Source organism: Vanellus vanellus (genome assembly GCF_965231255.1).
Source record: "Vanellus vanellus genome assembly, chromosome: 17".
In the NCBI taxonomy this organism is placed as follows: domain Eukaryota; kingdom Metazoa; phylum Chordata; class Aves; order Charadriiformes; family Charadriidae; genus Vanellus; species Vanellus vanellus.
The window spans coordinates 11,337,846-11,353,788 of NC_138922.1; the positions used below are offsets into that span (position 1 = coordinate 11,337,846).

A 15,943-nucleotide genomic window follows, 5' to 3' on the forward strand; every position below is an offset into this window, starting at 1 on the left:
CAAACTTTTCTTTTAAAAGATGCTAATAGACACATGAAGGCACACAGATGCTTTAAAAATTCTATTTCTGAAAAACTCTCCCTACACACATAAACATGTCAAGAGCAGTACCACAACAGTTTTACACATCATCGCTATTCAATTGAACTGGATGTATACAAATTGCATCTCACTCACTTTGGATAACGAAATACTCCATTTCTAGTCAGCAAGTCTTACCAACTGTTACACTTCAGAACAATGCAACAATGCTGTGCCATAATGGCTGCAGACAGCACTGAGTTACCTAAACTAACTTTCTGCACCCTCTTTTTCTTTTTTTTTTTTTTTTTTAATAAATCTTGCTATATACTTGCCTTTATTTCTATCTATTTGAGTAAGCCCAGATTTTTTAGGTTTTGTACTTAGCCTGACAAATTCTAAAAGTACACTATATTATTTATTAAAAAGACTCACTGTACAGTAAAAATCCACAAGATAATTGTGTATCCCAATATTTCATTTATGGAAAGAGTATCTTTGACAGGATGCATTCAGAGTTAAGATGGGAATATCTGTGGCTAAATATTTTGGGGCTAAACTTATTCTGTATGTTTAACTTCATGATTACTCACTTGTTATCATTATCAATAACTCTGCTTAACTGCAGATGACCCTTTGCTTCCCAATGACATTTCTTTATGTCTTCCTTAACAGATATTTTGGGTAGATTTGGGGCAAAGTTGTGGGCTCAGTTTTTACATGAAGTCAGGCTTCCTTATTTGAAGTCATCAGTTTCTCTGACTTTGTATAGGGAAAATAACGGATCACTATATTTCAGGAGAAAAAAAAATATAAAATTAAAAAAAAAAGTATCTCTTAAGAACTCTTTCTCACTGGATACAAAATTCTCTTACTAGTTTATGGCTATTCCAAAATAGAAGACATTTTTAGTATATGTCAGTATTTTATGATCATTACAGCACAAGATTCTTCATGCACTATTAAATTTATAAGAACATTGTGATTTCAAAAGCAATTTTTTTCAAAATCAGCACAATGAGTTGTTGTTAGATCCCAGCATAAAATTATGCAGGTTTATAAAGTCACTGGACATGTCTGTTTGCACCAGCTGGACTAATTGACTATTCTTAAGCAATGCAGAATGTTTCTGAGTTTTGGTGAAAGCCAGGTGTCATTCTTATCCAGGAAGTGCCCCAAACGGTGTTTCCTGAAGTTTCAGGAGGGTCTAAATAAACATTCTAAATATATTCCCAAATTCCTATTATATGTTACAGGAATGTCTTAGAAACTGTTCTACAAGTATCTATGATTATGGATAGGTCTTACTGAAAATAGATGCAAAAAGCACAAACCCCATGAGCTTATTTTATCAAATATAATTGGCTGTTTTGATATTCAGGATTACTCTGTACTATTGAAAGGGCCCATTGCTACAGCTGGTTCGTGGATTCAGAACAGTTTTTGCATGCAGCTGCTGCTGAATCAGACCCAGTAGGTTTTACATTTATATTCATTCTTCAGAAAGGACGTTAGAGCTCTGTCTTTTCTCTAGTGCAATCCATATTAACAGTTTTAAACTTTCCTAAAAAGGTGAAATTGTGTTGGATCAGAGGCCCTAGGAGTTTGCGGTCTGGAAATGCCTTCATGTTAATGCAGTCTTAATAAGAAGCTTTATTCAAACCTGCATGAGGTTCTCTGTATAGATGACTCTTGGCAGGGGCAGCTTCTGCCTGCCTACAGTGCAGGCTGAGGGGACTGATGTATATACTCTGAGACGTATGGGATGTAGGGGCGTCCCGTATGCTGCCTACTGGCTGCCTAAAATACAGCCTACTCTTGTCACAAAGAACCTGCTGTAAACGAGCTCCGCATGTTCCAGAGCAAATGAACACAGTTCCATCTCCTTCATGAACAACTTATACTAGGACCTGAAGTCCATGAAAGCAAATGGAAATCTGTTGTTAATCATCATAAGCTTTGCAGCAGCCCTTTTAAATGGGCTAAATTTGGAGAATACTTACCGTACCACTCATCAACCCAGGCAAAAGCCTGCCTGTGACCGATCAATAGTATATCTCTGACCACCTGCGAAACAAGGAAAAAGTCAAATACCTCTGCAGCAACAAAACATTTTAGAAAAGTAACACTACTGTCTTTCATTATAATTTAAAGTGAAAAATATTCTGACAGTTTTGTGTCTAAAAAGACATGCCCTAGAGAGTCAGACATACTGGCTCTGAAGGTCTTGTTGTCCAACCTCCCACTTGAGGTGGACCTATTGCTGACACTGGATCACATTAGCATGGCTTTGACTAGCATGGGAAACCAGATGGGAATGTGTACAGAATCCATTAATCTTTGGGCAATTAGACGTTCTGGAACTCTCCTTTTTCCCTGTTAGTTTTTTAAACATGTGGAAGGTCAATAGTCTGAAAAATATGGCTGTTATGCCATTCATTAATTAATTTTTTAGTAGACTGATTGGAAAACTTTCCCCCTACCTGTTTGTAAGAAATTCTGCACATCATTGCTACATGTATAGTTCTCATGTGTGCTCATAAATGCTTTAGCTCGTATATTTATCACAGTATTGAAAATGTTACTGGTAGTTTTTCTCAACCTTAGACCTAAGCAGCTCCAGGCTTTGTCAAATTTATACCCAGAGATGAACTCCTTGGCTCTGCTCCAGATCTTTCAGACCTTGAGAGAGGTGCGAAAGCAGATTCGGCTGAGCTCCTTAGCTTCTCCACAGCTGTAGCTGCATTCCTGTGCAGGGTAATGCTCAAGTTCTGCTTATGTGAAGGATAAGAAACAGCTCCTGTTTCACTGACCTTGTGTACAAATTGCTCTACTCTGGTTTGAAGTCCCCAGACTTCAAATTTCACAGTCACAAGTTTGTAGGAACACATAATTGGCTGATGGGTCTCTCTCCAGCCTTCTTTTAATTGGCCTCTCCCAGTCTTCTGTGACTTGAAATATTTAGGATCCTGCAAAACCAAGAAAACATACTGAGAAATGCAGGAGAGTAAGTCCTGTTTGTCAGTTTGCTAAAGTAAATGTTTTGATAAGGCATAAAATATGAAAACTTGCTAATGAACATTATGAAAAATAATATGAAATCAACTTAAATAAGGACTAGGATATACTAAAATCAAATCCTGTCTTTTATCCAACAGCCAGTGAATCGATGGCAGCATATTCTTGCAGATGCTTTGACAATCATATCATCTAGGACGTTTTCTGCTATAGGAAAATATGTCATTGCAAGTCACTACAATACGATGCACTCCAAGTGTTATTTATGGCCTTTGGAAAAAAAAAAATGTTGCTTCTTCAGAGCTTGCTTTTCCACTGCTCCCTCAGTGTGACTTACTAGTACTTTCTACCCATGCCTGTCTTCCTGAAATCATGTCCAATTTGAGCTTTGACCCATCAACACTGATGTGACCCTGACAATGCCATTTTCAATTTCAAGTCAACTTGTAAACCCAGACGGGCAGCTGAGTATGAAACTCCTCCAATTTAGCCATCTCTGGGTACAACTGAGCTATGGTATCTTTGGGCAAAACACTGAATGACTAATGCCAACTCTGTCTCCGTTTACTAACTGGAAATATCAAATAAATTGGTGTTGAAATTACAACAGCAAGACCAAAAAACCAATACGGACATGAGTTCATTTTTAAGGTTTACTTTTACCCATACAAGAAGTTTTATCTGTCAAAGTGTTATTTTCTATATTAGTATAATTCATTCTCACTTTATGTCCAATCCTGCTAATTACATCTTGTAAATAGAAATGATTTATGGTTAAGACTTTGATTTTTGAAACTTGAAAATAATGTAGTTTCAGTAAATTCATAGTGGAGCTTCTAAAATCTGCCTTCAAGAATAGCCATCAGTGCTCATCTGTGTTGTTTTCCCCAAAGCTGAGATCTGCGAAGACCTTATAAATCCATCCTTCGTTATAAAAGCAGTTAAACATGTAGTTAAGTATGTGCTTAAATTATGTGCTAAGTGCAAGACAATCAGAAGAAAAACTAACAAATTGATAAGATTGCTCTGATCTTAAAATGTTCTTTTGTTCATTGTGAGCTTATGTATCATTCTGTGTTCCTTCTTTCTAATGTTTAGTTATCTCCTGACTTGGCTTCTGATTTTACCCATAAACTGAAGCTCTGGCATTAAAGCTTCTTTACAAAGCTCTAATGAGGTGATAGTCTTCCTTCTCTGTGAAAGTCATTGCTTTTACTGCTGACGTCTTCTTTTCTAAATAGAAACTTTAAGCTCACAGTATAATAAGGTTTCAATGTTAAATCACCATAAAAAACAATTCAGCGTCATCGTATATCAGAGCAACATACCACTGTATATCACAACTCCGAGTCACATGCTGTTGCCAATCTTCTCACTCAATAAAGCTTGACCTCAGACTGATCTACATAGTTGCTGGTTGAAAGAGTTGGTTTAGAACTGATCATTGCCTGAAGCAATCAACATAATAATAATAATAATAATAATAATAATAATAATAATAATAATAATAATAATAATAATAAAGGGAAGGATTAAGACATAATAGGAAAAGGAAAAAGGAAAATCAAAGGAAAATAGTTTAATGTAAGGAAGGATCTGCTGTTTCTGACATACACATCTGGTGGTAGTGTGACGGGGCCACTGTCTCGATTAAGCATTTCAGATATGCACTTTAATAACACTGAGTGTTATGCAGAGATACTTTATATTCCTTCGGCGAAAACCAGACCCATAATGGAATAACTTCAATGCAGTCCAAAGGGATTTAATGTAATGAATTTGAGTCAGTATCAAGTATTCAAAATTTATAAATAAAAATTAAATAATGGACAGCTACCCTGCATGAATGCTCAGTCACACATAAAACTTGTGTCTCATTCAAACTGCAATAACCCTCTGGATGCTGTGAAAGCAGGGTTTGGTTTGGCTTGCTTTGGCTTGGTTTGGTTTGGTTTTGTGAATTTAACCCAGCAGACGAGGGGATTCACAGTGGAAACTGTTCTTAAATTGGCGGCCCACAAATAATCTACCTGCTGCAATGCAACTGCTCCATGACATCGCTCCTAGTTGCAAATTCCTTTAACAGTGCTCAGTGATGGCACCTTCGCTTCCCTTAATCATGTCCATTTTTCTTGAAGGACACGATGATTAGTCACAAATTGGCTGGACAGATTCACACAAAGAGCCAGGTGATGATGGACAGTATGGGCAACTCATACCTAATAGCTTTAATAGAAATTCTTGCTTTTCTGAAAACATTACCATATTGATACTATAAAAGGGCAGAGTGATGAAGGGAAGCCAGGAAACCAGAAGAATTCAGAGGAATAGATTTCCAGACTGCTGTATGAAAGATCAAGATGATAAAGATTTTACTGAGTCCTTCCTCAGGTGAGCTAAAACTCAAAGACTCTGTATAAGCTGAGTAGTGGGACTTAAGATACGGAGCAACATTAAGCAAAGTGAACTTGAGCGTTTAATCTCCGGGCCATCAATTCCAGGGCATGACTGTTTTACAGAGGTGAGTTGTTACCAGAATTAAAACTACCGTCCCTGGCCTTTCTACCCAGATGCTACAAAATTAGGTGTTTAAAAAAGGCTTGGATTGTTCCTGACAGACAGAAATTCTGGCTCAGCAATTGCTTGTGCTATGGTTCATACGAAGAAGTATTTAGAGGAATAATCTCTGTATTTCTCTCTATATTTTGCATATATTTGCACCTTTCCTAGGCCTCTGCTATTGGCCACAGCCACAGGGAGCACACCACGCCAGAAGGACCTTTGATGTGACCACGAGTGCTGATCCTTTACTCTCCAATGTCTCATCCAAAGCCCACTGAAATCAATGAGAACTTTGACACAAAAGCCACAATCCAGAATGATTTTCTGTGCCTAACTCATGGCTTCAAATTGCCAGATTAAGATTCACAGCCTGGAATCCTTTCTGCAATTAGGCATATAAGGTCCTTCTTAAAAAAAAAAAAAAAAAAAGGCTAATTTTTTATTAAATTCAAGTAGAAATAATATTGGTACACAGCACTGCTTCTCCTCCTGACTGTCATGCTGTAGCTCACTGGTTAGGTTAGCCAGACAGAACAAATTAATCCCATGTGCCATGCTCACATCCCTCCAGGTCCCAGGAGGAAGCGCTGAGCGCCTGCCTGTACCGGATCACAGCCGTTCTTTACTCTTCCTGTGAAAGGTATGGCAGTTTGCAAAACATATACCAGGGGCAGCAGGCTAGAGCGAGGAAGCATGCTCTCGAGGCAGGAATTGTGGCACACGTGTGTCTGAAACACTTTTGCCAGTGACTGGAAATTGGACGAGCTGATCTTTGGTCTGACTGCATTTTTATGTTATTATTTAGATCATTAATTTTGTGTGCGCCTTATTTTTGCTTTTAGCCACCCATGCCTTCCTTTCTAGAGAAACCATCATCCAAAGAATACTGTGTCTATTCACTATTTTTCCCTTAGTTTATCTACTGGCAAAATCCTCAATCTGTTTTAAATGTAATGACATAGCTAAAATCTTTTTGTTTAAATAACCTTCCCGTCCTTTTATCAGACACAATTTATTAGGAAAGCCCATCTGGCAAATCCTTTTGCTACAGAGGAGCAAAACCTACTCTGTATTTGCAATACATTACTGCCAGGTGCAGAGTGATTTAAAAATAGCACTTCTGCTAACATAGCAGAAACATCATTACCCATGAGCTGGGCTTATTTGAGAATAAAATGTAAAACTACAGTAAAATAAAATAAAAGCCATGGTGTGATGGATGTGGTTTCAAACATAGCACTCTCCCAATGTTTCTTACTTAGGCCACGTCTGGCGGGTCGTGGCTCATCACGCTTATTGTTGGAGATGCCATTATTTAGCGTTTAGTATTTATTTACTTAACCTTCCTTGTGGACTGCAGACGTCACGGGTATCAGATGGGAAATTGTAACCCCCTTTCCAGGAAGCAAACACTAACGTGTTGACAACGCGGCATGGGGTTGTTGCAATGCCTTTTCAGATTTAATTCTGAACGGTTATTTTTTACATAAAGTTAAATAATGAAATTGTTTACAGAAAACTTCCAAATCTGAATGGGCATGCTTTCCCTTAGCTTTGCCACAGTATCAGGCATGATTTGACGATGCCATACTATTCTGCAGCTGACACCTCCTCCTTTGTTGGTACGCTGGAAGCCTGCATGGAACATCGTGTTAGCCTTGTCACCGATCTGTCTCAACAACTACTTGCTGGTTGTATGGCTATTTTAGCATGGGAAAAGATCCCCCAGCTGAACGTGTTCTCCAGAGGTGAAGTGCATTGTGTTATGCCGTGCATCCTATTCTCTTACTGGACGCTACTCAGATGTCCCAGAAACAAAGACTCTTCCTTCCTTTTAATGCATGGATTCATTTTTTCAGCCTCCTACTGCAATATTTTCCACCACTGTGCTTTTGAAGTGCAGTCAATTTTTTTTCCCCCTTTAAGCTGAAGACCATTTTGTTTGATCCTGAATTTCAGAACCAATCCTTCATGGTTTTAATACAGGTGGTCTGGCATTTCATCATCAGCTGTAGTTGCCAGGTTCTGGATTTCAGCTTATATAGCTAGGGCTCTGCAAAGATTTGTTGATGTAAAGATGCTACTATAGAGAGTTAGGTGGAGACATTTTTTAAAGATTTCTTTTTTCTCTTTTTGAATTTCCATTAAAATGTATTTTCTGGAAGAGCCAGCTAAATGCTTCGGAATTGTAAATATTGGGACAGTTCTGAGGTGTTAAAAAATGGTATTCCAGCAGCCTTTACGTAAGCTCACAACTGAAGTTAGTAAGGAAAACGAAATTTTCATCTGTTTTTGCTATGCCCTGTACGGAACTACTGTTCTGACATGTCGCACACAGTCACTGCGGCGACTGAGGCAGCTGTATTATTTCAAGTACCATAATTTTCTGGGTCTGTAATGTGATAGAGGTTTTGTTATTCTGAGGAGGGCACCTGGACAGTAGTAAGCTGGACCTATTACAGTGCAGCTGCGTTAAAGTCAAAAAAGACAGCAATTGAAGAAGAACACTGCAGCAGCTGCATGAAATCTTTCTGTTTGGAGGCAACTTAGAAAGTTTATTCCATTTATCCAACTCTCAACTGCTTTGTTATAAACAGGAAATGAAACACTGTTCATTTTGAGAACTTGAATATGGTGGCAAAGAACATTTTGCTCAGTAGCTCACATCTACAGTAAATGTTTCATTTCAGTGAATGATTCACTCGAGGCCCTCAATCTTCAGCATAGCTCAGTTTTATTCTTTTCTATAATTCAGATAAATATATATGTCTATATGGGGAATACATGATGGCTGCTGATACATATTCATTGATGGTAAAGTCACAAGGAGATGACTTTACGAAATGTACAACTACTCTTACCTGTAGGCTCGTACTTTATTTATACTGAAATATAAAATTCTCTATTCCATGTAATATGTATGTTCAGATTTGGAAACATATGTGACTCCTTACAGAAAAACAGGCAAACCTCTTCACTTGGATCTGGATTCAAGCTTTCTCAATTTGGCACCTCACATTTAAACATCTTAAAGGTTTAAAGATTTTTAGGTCCATGCTTGTAAAAAAAGTTATATTTAAGATGCGGCAGCACTGGTAAGTACACCAGTGGCTACCTCACAGTGAAGTGGTATGGTCATTAAGGTAAATTAAGTCATCTGCTTTGGGATACCCAGAATTGCTGCAGTTACACCCTCCAGTCTTCTGCAAGGGCAACTCTACTGACAGCAGAAATCCATATACCTCCATGGAAGACAGAACTGGACTCTGTGTACGCATAGCTGACAAAACTGTCTTCTGATTCACTATTTACTTGGGGAGTTAAGTCCTTTTGTCTATACGCTCACAGATAAGCCCGCCCTTCTTAAGGAATTCAAATCGCTTGGATGATTCTGGTTGAGATCACTCAGTGTTATTGGCAGAGGCTCCTTTAAAATGCTCCTCAGGAAACTGCAACTCTCCTTTAAGCCTTCAGCTAACTGTATTTTTTATTTTTCAATTTTACTTAATATATGAGAGGGAAGAAAAAGCAGATATGTACAAAGTTGAATTCAGTAATTTTTCCTTCAACCGTCATGACATTTTCATGGAACACTTCTCCTTTCCCATCAGTACCAGCACAAGTCAGTATGAGCTATGCAATTCAAATGGAGTATTATACATAGGGAGATGTTTTATACATTTTGCCTTTTTATGTGTGAATCATTATTATGTAAGTTACAATGGAAGGATCTGTTTATAAGATTCATGTCAGGGCAACTGAAAAATAGTGTTTTAGCTCATAGGTGCCAGAAGCAGAAACGGCTGCTTCCCGCGTTTGTACTGAGCCTGACGCGGTGGGTCCCTGGGATACCTCCTGAACCCTCCTGTGGTAACTGCAATGTTATTCCCTCTGTTGATGATATCGGGGTAATACGTACACAACCATATCTTCTGTTTATATATATGAAAAAAAACAACACTAAAGCTGCAGTGGCTCATTCTGTTATAATCAATGAGTTATTTGATGCACTAACTCAAAGAAAGGTCACAGTCGAATTGTAGAAAGGGGCTTTTCATACAGATGACTCAGAAAAACTTATGATATTGACCCAAACAGCTTATGAAGGATAACTGAGCACTTTAAAGCTAAAAATAACGTGAATCTCAAATGCAAGCTTAATAGCAACTATGTAATTAGTGCTGTCTGATCATATCAGAAGTCACCATCTACAAGCAGGCTCATAAGCACTAACAAAGAGCAAGCTGTTGAAGTAGCGTGTGAAAGGTTTAAATTATTTAAGCGACTTCTCTAATAGACAGTAATACAATTAAATAATGAAATTTGCTGTTAAAAACTAAAGTATATTTTTTACTGAAGAGGGATGCACTTTCGTCACGATATAAAACAAATTTAAAGCTCATTTCCAGGAGCTGCTAAGTCTGCTGACCCTGATACAGAACTTGCTTAATTTTAAGCATGTGAAAGATCCATTGAAATGAAGAGATTACTAACGTGCCTGAAGTTAAAACCATTCTCATTAGTCTTTCTGGATCAGAGTCAGAACACGTATCCTGTGGGATCTAATTCTTAAATCCTGAGGATTGTACTTCACTTTTCATCTTTGAACTTAGTATCAATTCAGATTAAATCATCTAAAAGCCACCAAATTGTTGTTATCAGTGTAATTAAAATACCTTTCAAAAGCTTACTGTAAAGGTTTTTAGGTATCTCTGAAACTGTTATTTGGAAAACACAGACTGTTTCTCATTTATATAGAGTTACTTTTTTGTGCTGTTCTGATTGAAAACAGATGGAAATTACGTTTACAAACATTAAAAGTCTTTTTATAGTCCCTAAGTTATGTAAGAGGCCTCATCAGAAACGGGAATTTGGCTTCATATTCATCATATGGTAGCATAAACCCCTCAGAGTTTGTAAACTTTGGAAGATACTGAATTCAACTATTATTAATTTAATATTAATTACAGTATCTGCACAGTTAAATGCTAAGGTGTTCTTACTATTTTGTATGAATTCTGAAACAATTTGGTAGCCAACATACAAATCATCCATCAGTACAGAAAAAACAACAGATGCTGGGCTATTTTTGTTGTTTAAACCCATATAAAATTCCATTTTGCTTGGAATCGGGTCTCTAGATTTGCCTTTGAAATAACAACACAAAGGCTTTGAAACTCTTTTCTTACTTAACATAAGGCCATTTTTCTACATCGTAAGATTAATCATATGGAAATTATGCTTAATAGGTGGCTATTAAAAATGGGAAGGAACGCTGAAAAGCTAAATGTTACCTTCATGTTTACAGTTTCTGAAAGTGCACGCCCTGAAATGAAAACTCCCACATGATTTCTTTAAAACACAGCCAAATGCTGACCTGTTCAATAGCAGCAGTCATTCCTAAATGGAACCAGAAGACCATGGAGTTCAGATAAGATGATGGGACCAATAAGCTGTTTCATGAGGTGTTATATAACTTTTGGCACATAACAGATGGGTTTCATTATCTAAGGAAACTAATAAAATTACTTTTCATTCTACTGTAGACCCAATTTTGTTTTATGACCCATACATAAAATTTGAAATAGGATCTATAAATGGAAGATAACAAGTACCTGACTTTTTGAGTCTGAAAATCATGTCTCCTATGGTATAGAAATATATTCATTGGCAAGTCTTCATTTTCTATCCTAAAAATGATTATGTAGTCTCGTTTTGCATAGTCAAACAGCTGCCATACTCACTGCCAGCTATGAATATACTTGGCTCCAGAGGCAAATCGTATCTCCAAAATTAAACGCAAGCATAGATGTGATCATTCCTCTCTAGCTAATTCTTGTGAACCATCATTTTTCAAGTCTGAGGTGAAAACATTGAGACCTCATCTTCATTTGCACGGTGCTTGCCGATTTCAAAACAGGGAATTGCACTGACCTAACAGAAACACTCTCTTCCGAGATGTGCGCTATCAAATATACATGGGAGCCATTTTCAAGGGAATTTTAAGAGTGAACGTGTCTGCTGCCATTGATGCTTTTTGGCAGGTTTCCTGCAGTACATAGTATGCTTCAGTCCCTCTTGCTTGTGTGTCATGGTCACCTGCTGAGCAACTGTGCATCAACCCGATTCTCACTGCAGCACATCTGTCCTTTGCCTGGGCTTAGACACTTCGCATGACTTATTAGTTGGGACAGGATGCAAATAAGGACAACAGTAATGTTAAAAACTGCTCAGACCTGCAAACACCAAGCTGAGCTTCAAGATTCAAAGAGAAGTCCTTGTCTACTTTGAATGAATTCAGCGGAATATCAAAGGTCTGGCACAGGGTATGTTCCCACCACGGTCTGAAAGCCTTTCAAAAGGTTGGAAGAATCATCTGCAAAAGAGTCCCAGGCAATCTAGAGAGGTTGCTATCTGCTTCCCCTCTCACTGAAAGCTTTTTAAATACTACTGACCAGCAAGATTTCATACAAAAATAAAATTGTTCTGATTCCTATTGAGGCTTTCCTGCAGCCTCTTACATTCCCTTCTTCACCATCTCACAATCAAGTTGTCTCTTACCTCTGACTCTTTGTAATAGCGCTCGGGAATTTCATCACTGGCAATATCAATAAAGCAGACTTCTCGCTCCAGATCTTTAGCTTCTTTGTCAAAAATCTGCAAGTTAAGAAATTCAACACTGTAACAGAACAACGCCCTTATAAAATCCACCTGGAATAATGGTTACAAGCCATTTTCAGTGACTCGTGCAACATAATGCATTTTAGGCTTGTGCCCGAACAGCTTCTGATGTAAAGTACCGAAATTTTTGCAGGGACGCATTCTCTAGCCCACTGCAGACACCAAAGGGAAGAAAATGAGTGTTCTCAAGATCGTGTATAAGCAAGGTGTTCCTAAGCAAGATCAACAACAGTTTGAATGAATTATGCCACACACTTCTTTGGGAACAATCCGCTATGCCAGCTCAAGAGACTGTTAAATATAACCCATCGTGTTCAGCACTTGCTACTCACACTGCTGTTCTTCCCCACGCTTTTTGGAATGGAGACTTTGGTCACAAACAGTGAAGTCAACTACTAGGACTGGGTTTTATTGTGTTCTCTAATCCTTGCACTAGATTCCATCACTGTGTAAAAAACCTGGACTCTGGATGTTTCTAACCTTTTCACTCTCGGGACAATAATGAAATGCAGGTGTGGTGCGTGACCTAGTCAGGCTAAGTTGCTCTTATACTGAAATAAAAATTTTGGTTGAACGGCCTTCAGCAGAGGCTGGAAACTTCCATGATCTGTTTGTGCACACATATAGCTTATTTTCGTTTTAATCCTTTAGGACCTGGTTTTGAACACCAAGTCTCTCATTTTATGCAAGGCAAATGATGGGTATATTTTGAAAATGCAGGTCATTTGCAACTGCAGCGTAGCGTACTTCTGTGCCTGTGTCCATAATTTAATTATTTAGGCATCTTAGTGACCCATGTGACTTATGCTATGTCTGCAATAAATTTCTACTGATGATTCTGGGACTTGGAAACAGGGACTAGTTAAAAGGCTATCATGAATTAGTGCCACAAAATTCAGGGAAGCTGTGCATACGCTGTCAAGAGCAGTAACAAGCTAACAATGTGTTTTTTCCTTTGGGGCACAATGTTCTATAGCCAAGTTTCCAGGAAGCATAAATACTTTTGTTTTCTTTTTTTTTTTTTAAATAAATGTAGTGAACACTCTGTTAATTTCATTTCATTTCATCCTAGAGGAACCATTAAAAATATGAAATGCCAGCAACTACTCAGTAACAAGAATGCTACTTTATTATTTTTGAAAGCAACGGGCTGCCCATGCAAAGCATTCAAAGTGAGCAATGGGCTACAATGAACAAGTCTAGCAGCAGGTAAGAACTCTGCTTAAGAAATCATAATTCAAAGAAACGAAAAGCTGAAGTTTGCCTCTACAATTTTAACTTGTCTTGGCAGTTAACAGTACTGGAATAAAACAGGCAACACTGAATGCCTACTGAACTGGATATAAAATGTTAACATGTCTGAAACTGCAGAAGAACAGAACAAAGGGGAACTCCAGTCTGGTTTTATTTGTGTACTTCTTTTCCTTCTCCAATCCTTGTTTTGCAAAAAATTATGTTGATTATTTGACCAAATTTGAGCTGAGAGGTCCTTCCCCTGTAGTGCTCTTTCTTTGAAACGAGGTACATTTTAAAATATAATTGTTATGTTTTACATATATAATATAGGTCGCTTTTTATAAGCTTCCTCGCTTGCTTTTTTTTCCAAACAAATTCAGATATACAGAGCAGTCCCTTGGAGAAATCAGTTGAACTATTTCTGGAACAAGACGCATTTCACCATAATCTTTGAGCTTTAAATAAAATAATGGAGATTTCTCTTAAATGGACATTACAAGGTCAGCTGAGGCTCTGAATCAGTATGCGGTTCAAGTACAAGCCTAACAAATTTAAGCACATGCGGGTATCTGCCTGTTTGCAAGGACGTAAATGGGGACTAGTACCCAGTATCTTCTCTGAAAAAACGTGCCCTGCTCTGTCACAGGCTTGATCCACATATTGCACCTCTAAGTAATACAGTTTTAAATTCTTTTTCTCTCTTTAAAATGCTCTGACAGAAGTGGGGATGACAGATGCCTTTGCCAATCTGTCAGACCCAGGAGGAAATTTTCAACCATTTCAACTATGCCTTTTTTGCTGCTTAGGCTATCTCCGACCATTTCCTCAATTCCAAAAGTTTGTTGAATGACATTCTCCCTTCCCCTTGCTGGCAGAAGTTGTTGTCTAATCATTTATGCTTCTCCCCTTCACAGATTTTCCTCACAAGATTTGTAGATAGAGATTTAATCTTCTCATTCTATCAGCAGTAGAAAATAAGAAGTCATTAGAGAACGAGACTGATTTCTTTCTTAGCTCTAATTCTCTTATTGCCTCTCCTAGCCACATAATCTGGGATTGTCTTAAAACCTGTAGGGAGGATGGGTTTATTGCGTTCGTGATCAAAGAGACTAGAGAAATTTAAAAGTTTTAAAGGAAGAGATTAAAGGCCACGAGAAGAAGCATAAGGCTCCCAATCTGTGCAACTGTATTTGCAAATGTGCAGAAAATGAATAGTGAGAACAATCTGTATCCTTAAGAAGATGATGTAGAAAGGCAGAATATTGAATATTATATTGGAAAGAACTGGACAGGCTTTACATTTCAAAGCCAAGTAATTAATTGAGATTGAAATACACAATCAAATGGAAAAGAAAGGGTAACATTCAGGCTGAAGTGTCCTTTTTGCTGTGGGTTTGGTTTTTTTTTTTATGTGTGGGGTTGTGATAGCTTTTTTAAAACAAACAAACATTTATACACTTTCACTTTCTAAGAGGAATGAAAACTCATCATTTTTTAGACAAAAAGTGAACGAAAGGTTTTATTTGTGTCATCTTTACAATTGTCAATAGTTTCTTTTGGGGAAATTTAAAAAAAAAAACAAAATCTAGCAGATGATTCTAGGACCTCAGGAAAGAAAGATCATACAGGATACTGCAGAAATATAAGCGCTGGTGTATTTAAATTTCTTTCCTCGGTTTTCCTCATGGCCTACAATGACACGTCCTCGCATATACTTTGCTGGTGACTTCTCTTTTCCTTGTAGCCAAAGCCAGAACAGAAAGTCAGGTTATGAGATGATGGTAAGTCAACAACAAATTTAATATCTTTTTTCCTACAAGCTCCTGTTCCGTTTTTCTTCTGTCTTCAGGCTCAGTTGCTGGCTTCAACCTCACTCAGATGTAGCTAATCCAAAATTTATCTTTTCTGGCCAGTCACCACAGCTAACCTGGTTTGGATGTAAGCAGTGTAACACCAGACTCAGCTGAGCCCATCGATTACATTCACACCGGCAAACTCCTCACTCATCTACACTACAAGGACTCCGAGCATAAAATCTGTGCTGGTTTGGCTTGGCTTTGTTTCATAATATATGATTCTCTCTTGTGATGTTTTTTTTCTATCATTGAGAGCAAAGAAGGTAGTCAAGGGATTACCAGCTGGAAAGTTCTTCGTCTCTCTTTACTGCAAAATGGTTTTTTTTTGTTTTTTTTTTTTTTTTTTTTACCAGGCTAGATACAAGGAGTTTGCGGTCAGCAGGCTGTAATAAGGCAGCTAATTACAGCTAACATTAATACATACAGAACATAAAATTTCCTGTGGAAACAGCTAAATAACAGGTCAACTTAGAAATAACAACAAGTGGTTAGAGATGAAAGTGATAAGGCAACCTATAGAGAAAATTCAATACTGTAAACAAGCAAGTTTGAAAATGGCTGTGTTTTTT

The 15,943-nt window shown here is 37.7% G+C and overlaps 1 protein-coding gene across 1 annotated transcript in view; it reads right to left on the reverse strand.

Annotated features, from left to right (window-relative positions):
• The window catches only part of PITPNC1 (phosphatidylinositol transfer protein cytoplasmic 1), a gene marked incomplete at both ends in the record, with an annotated part of 87,610 nt that overhangs the window by 4,894 nt on the left and 66,773 nt on the right, over positions 1-15,943 (reverse strand). The window contains 3 exon segments of the mRNA XM_082492315.1: positions 2,025-2,088; positions 2,835-2,990; positions 12,163-12,258. Of these exon segments, the coding sequence (XP_082348441.1) occupies positions 2,025-2,088; positions 2,835-2,990; positions 12,163-12,258 (316 nt within the window).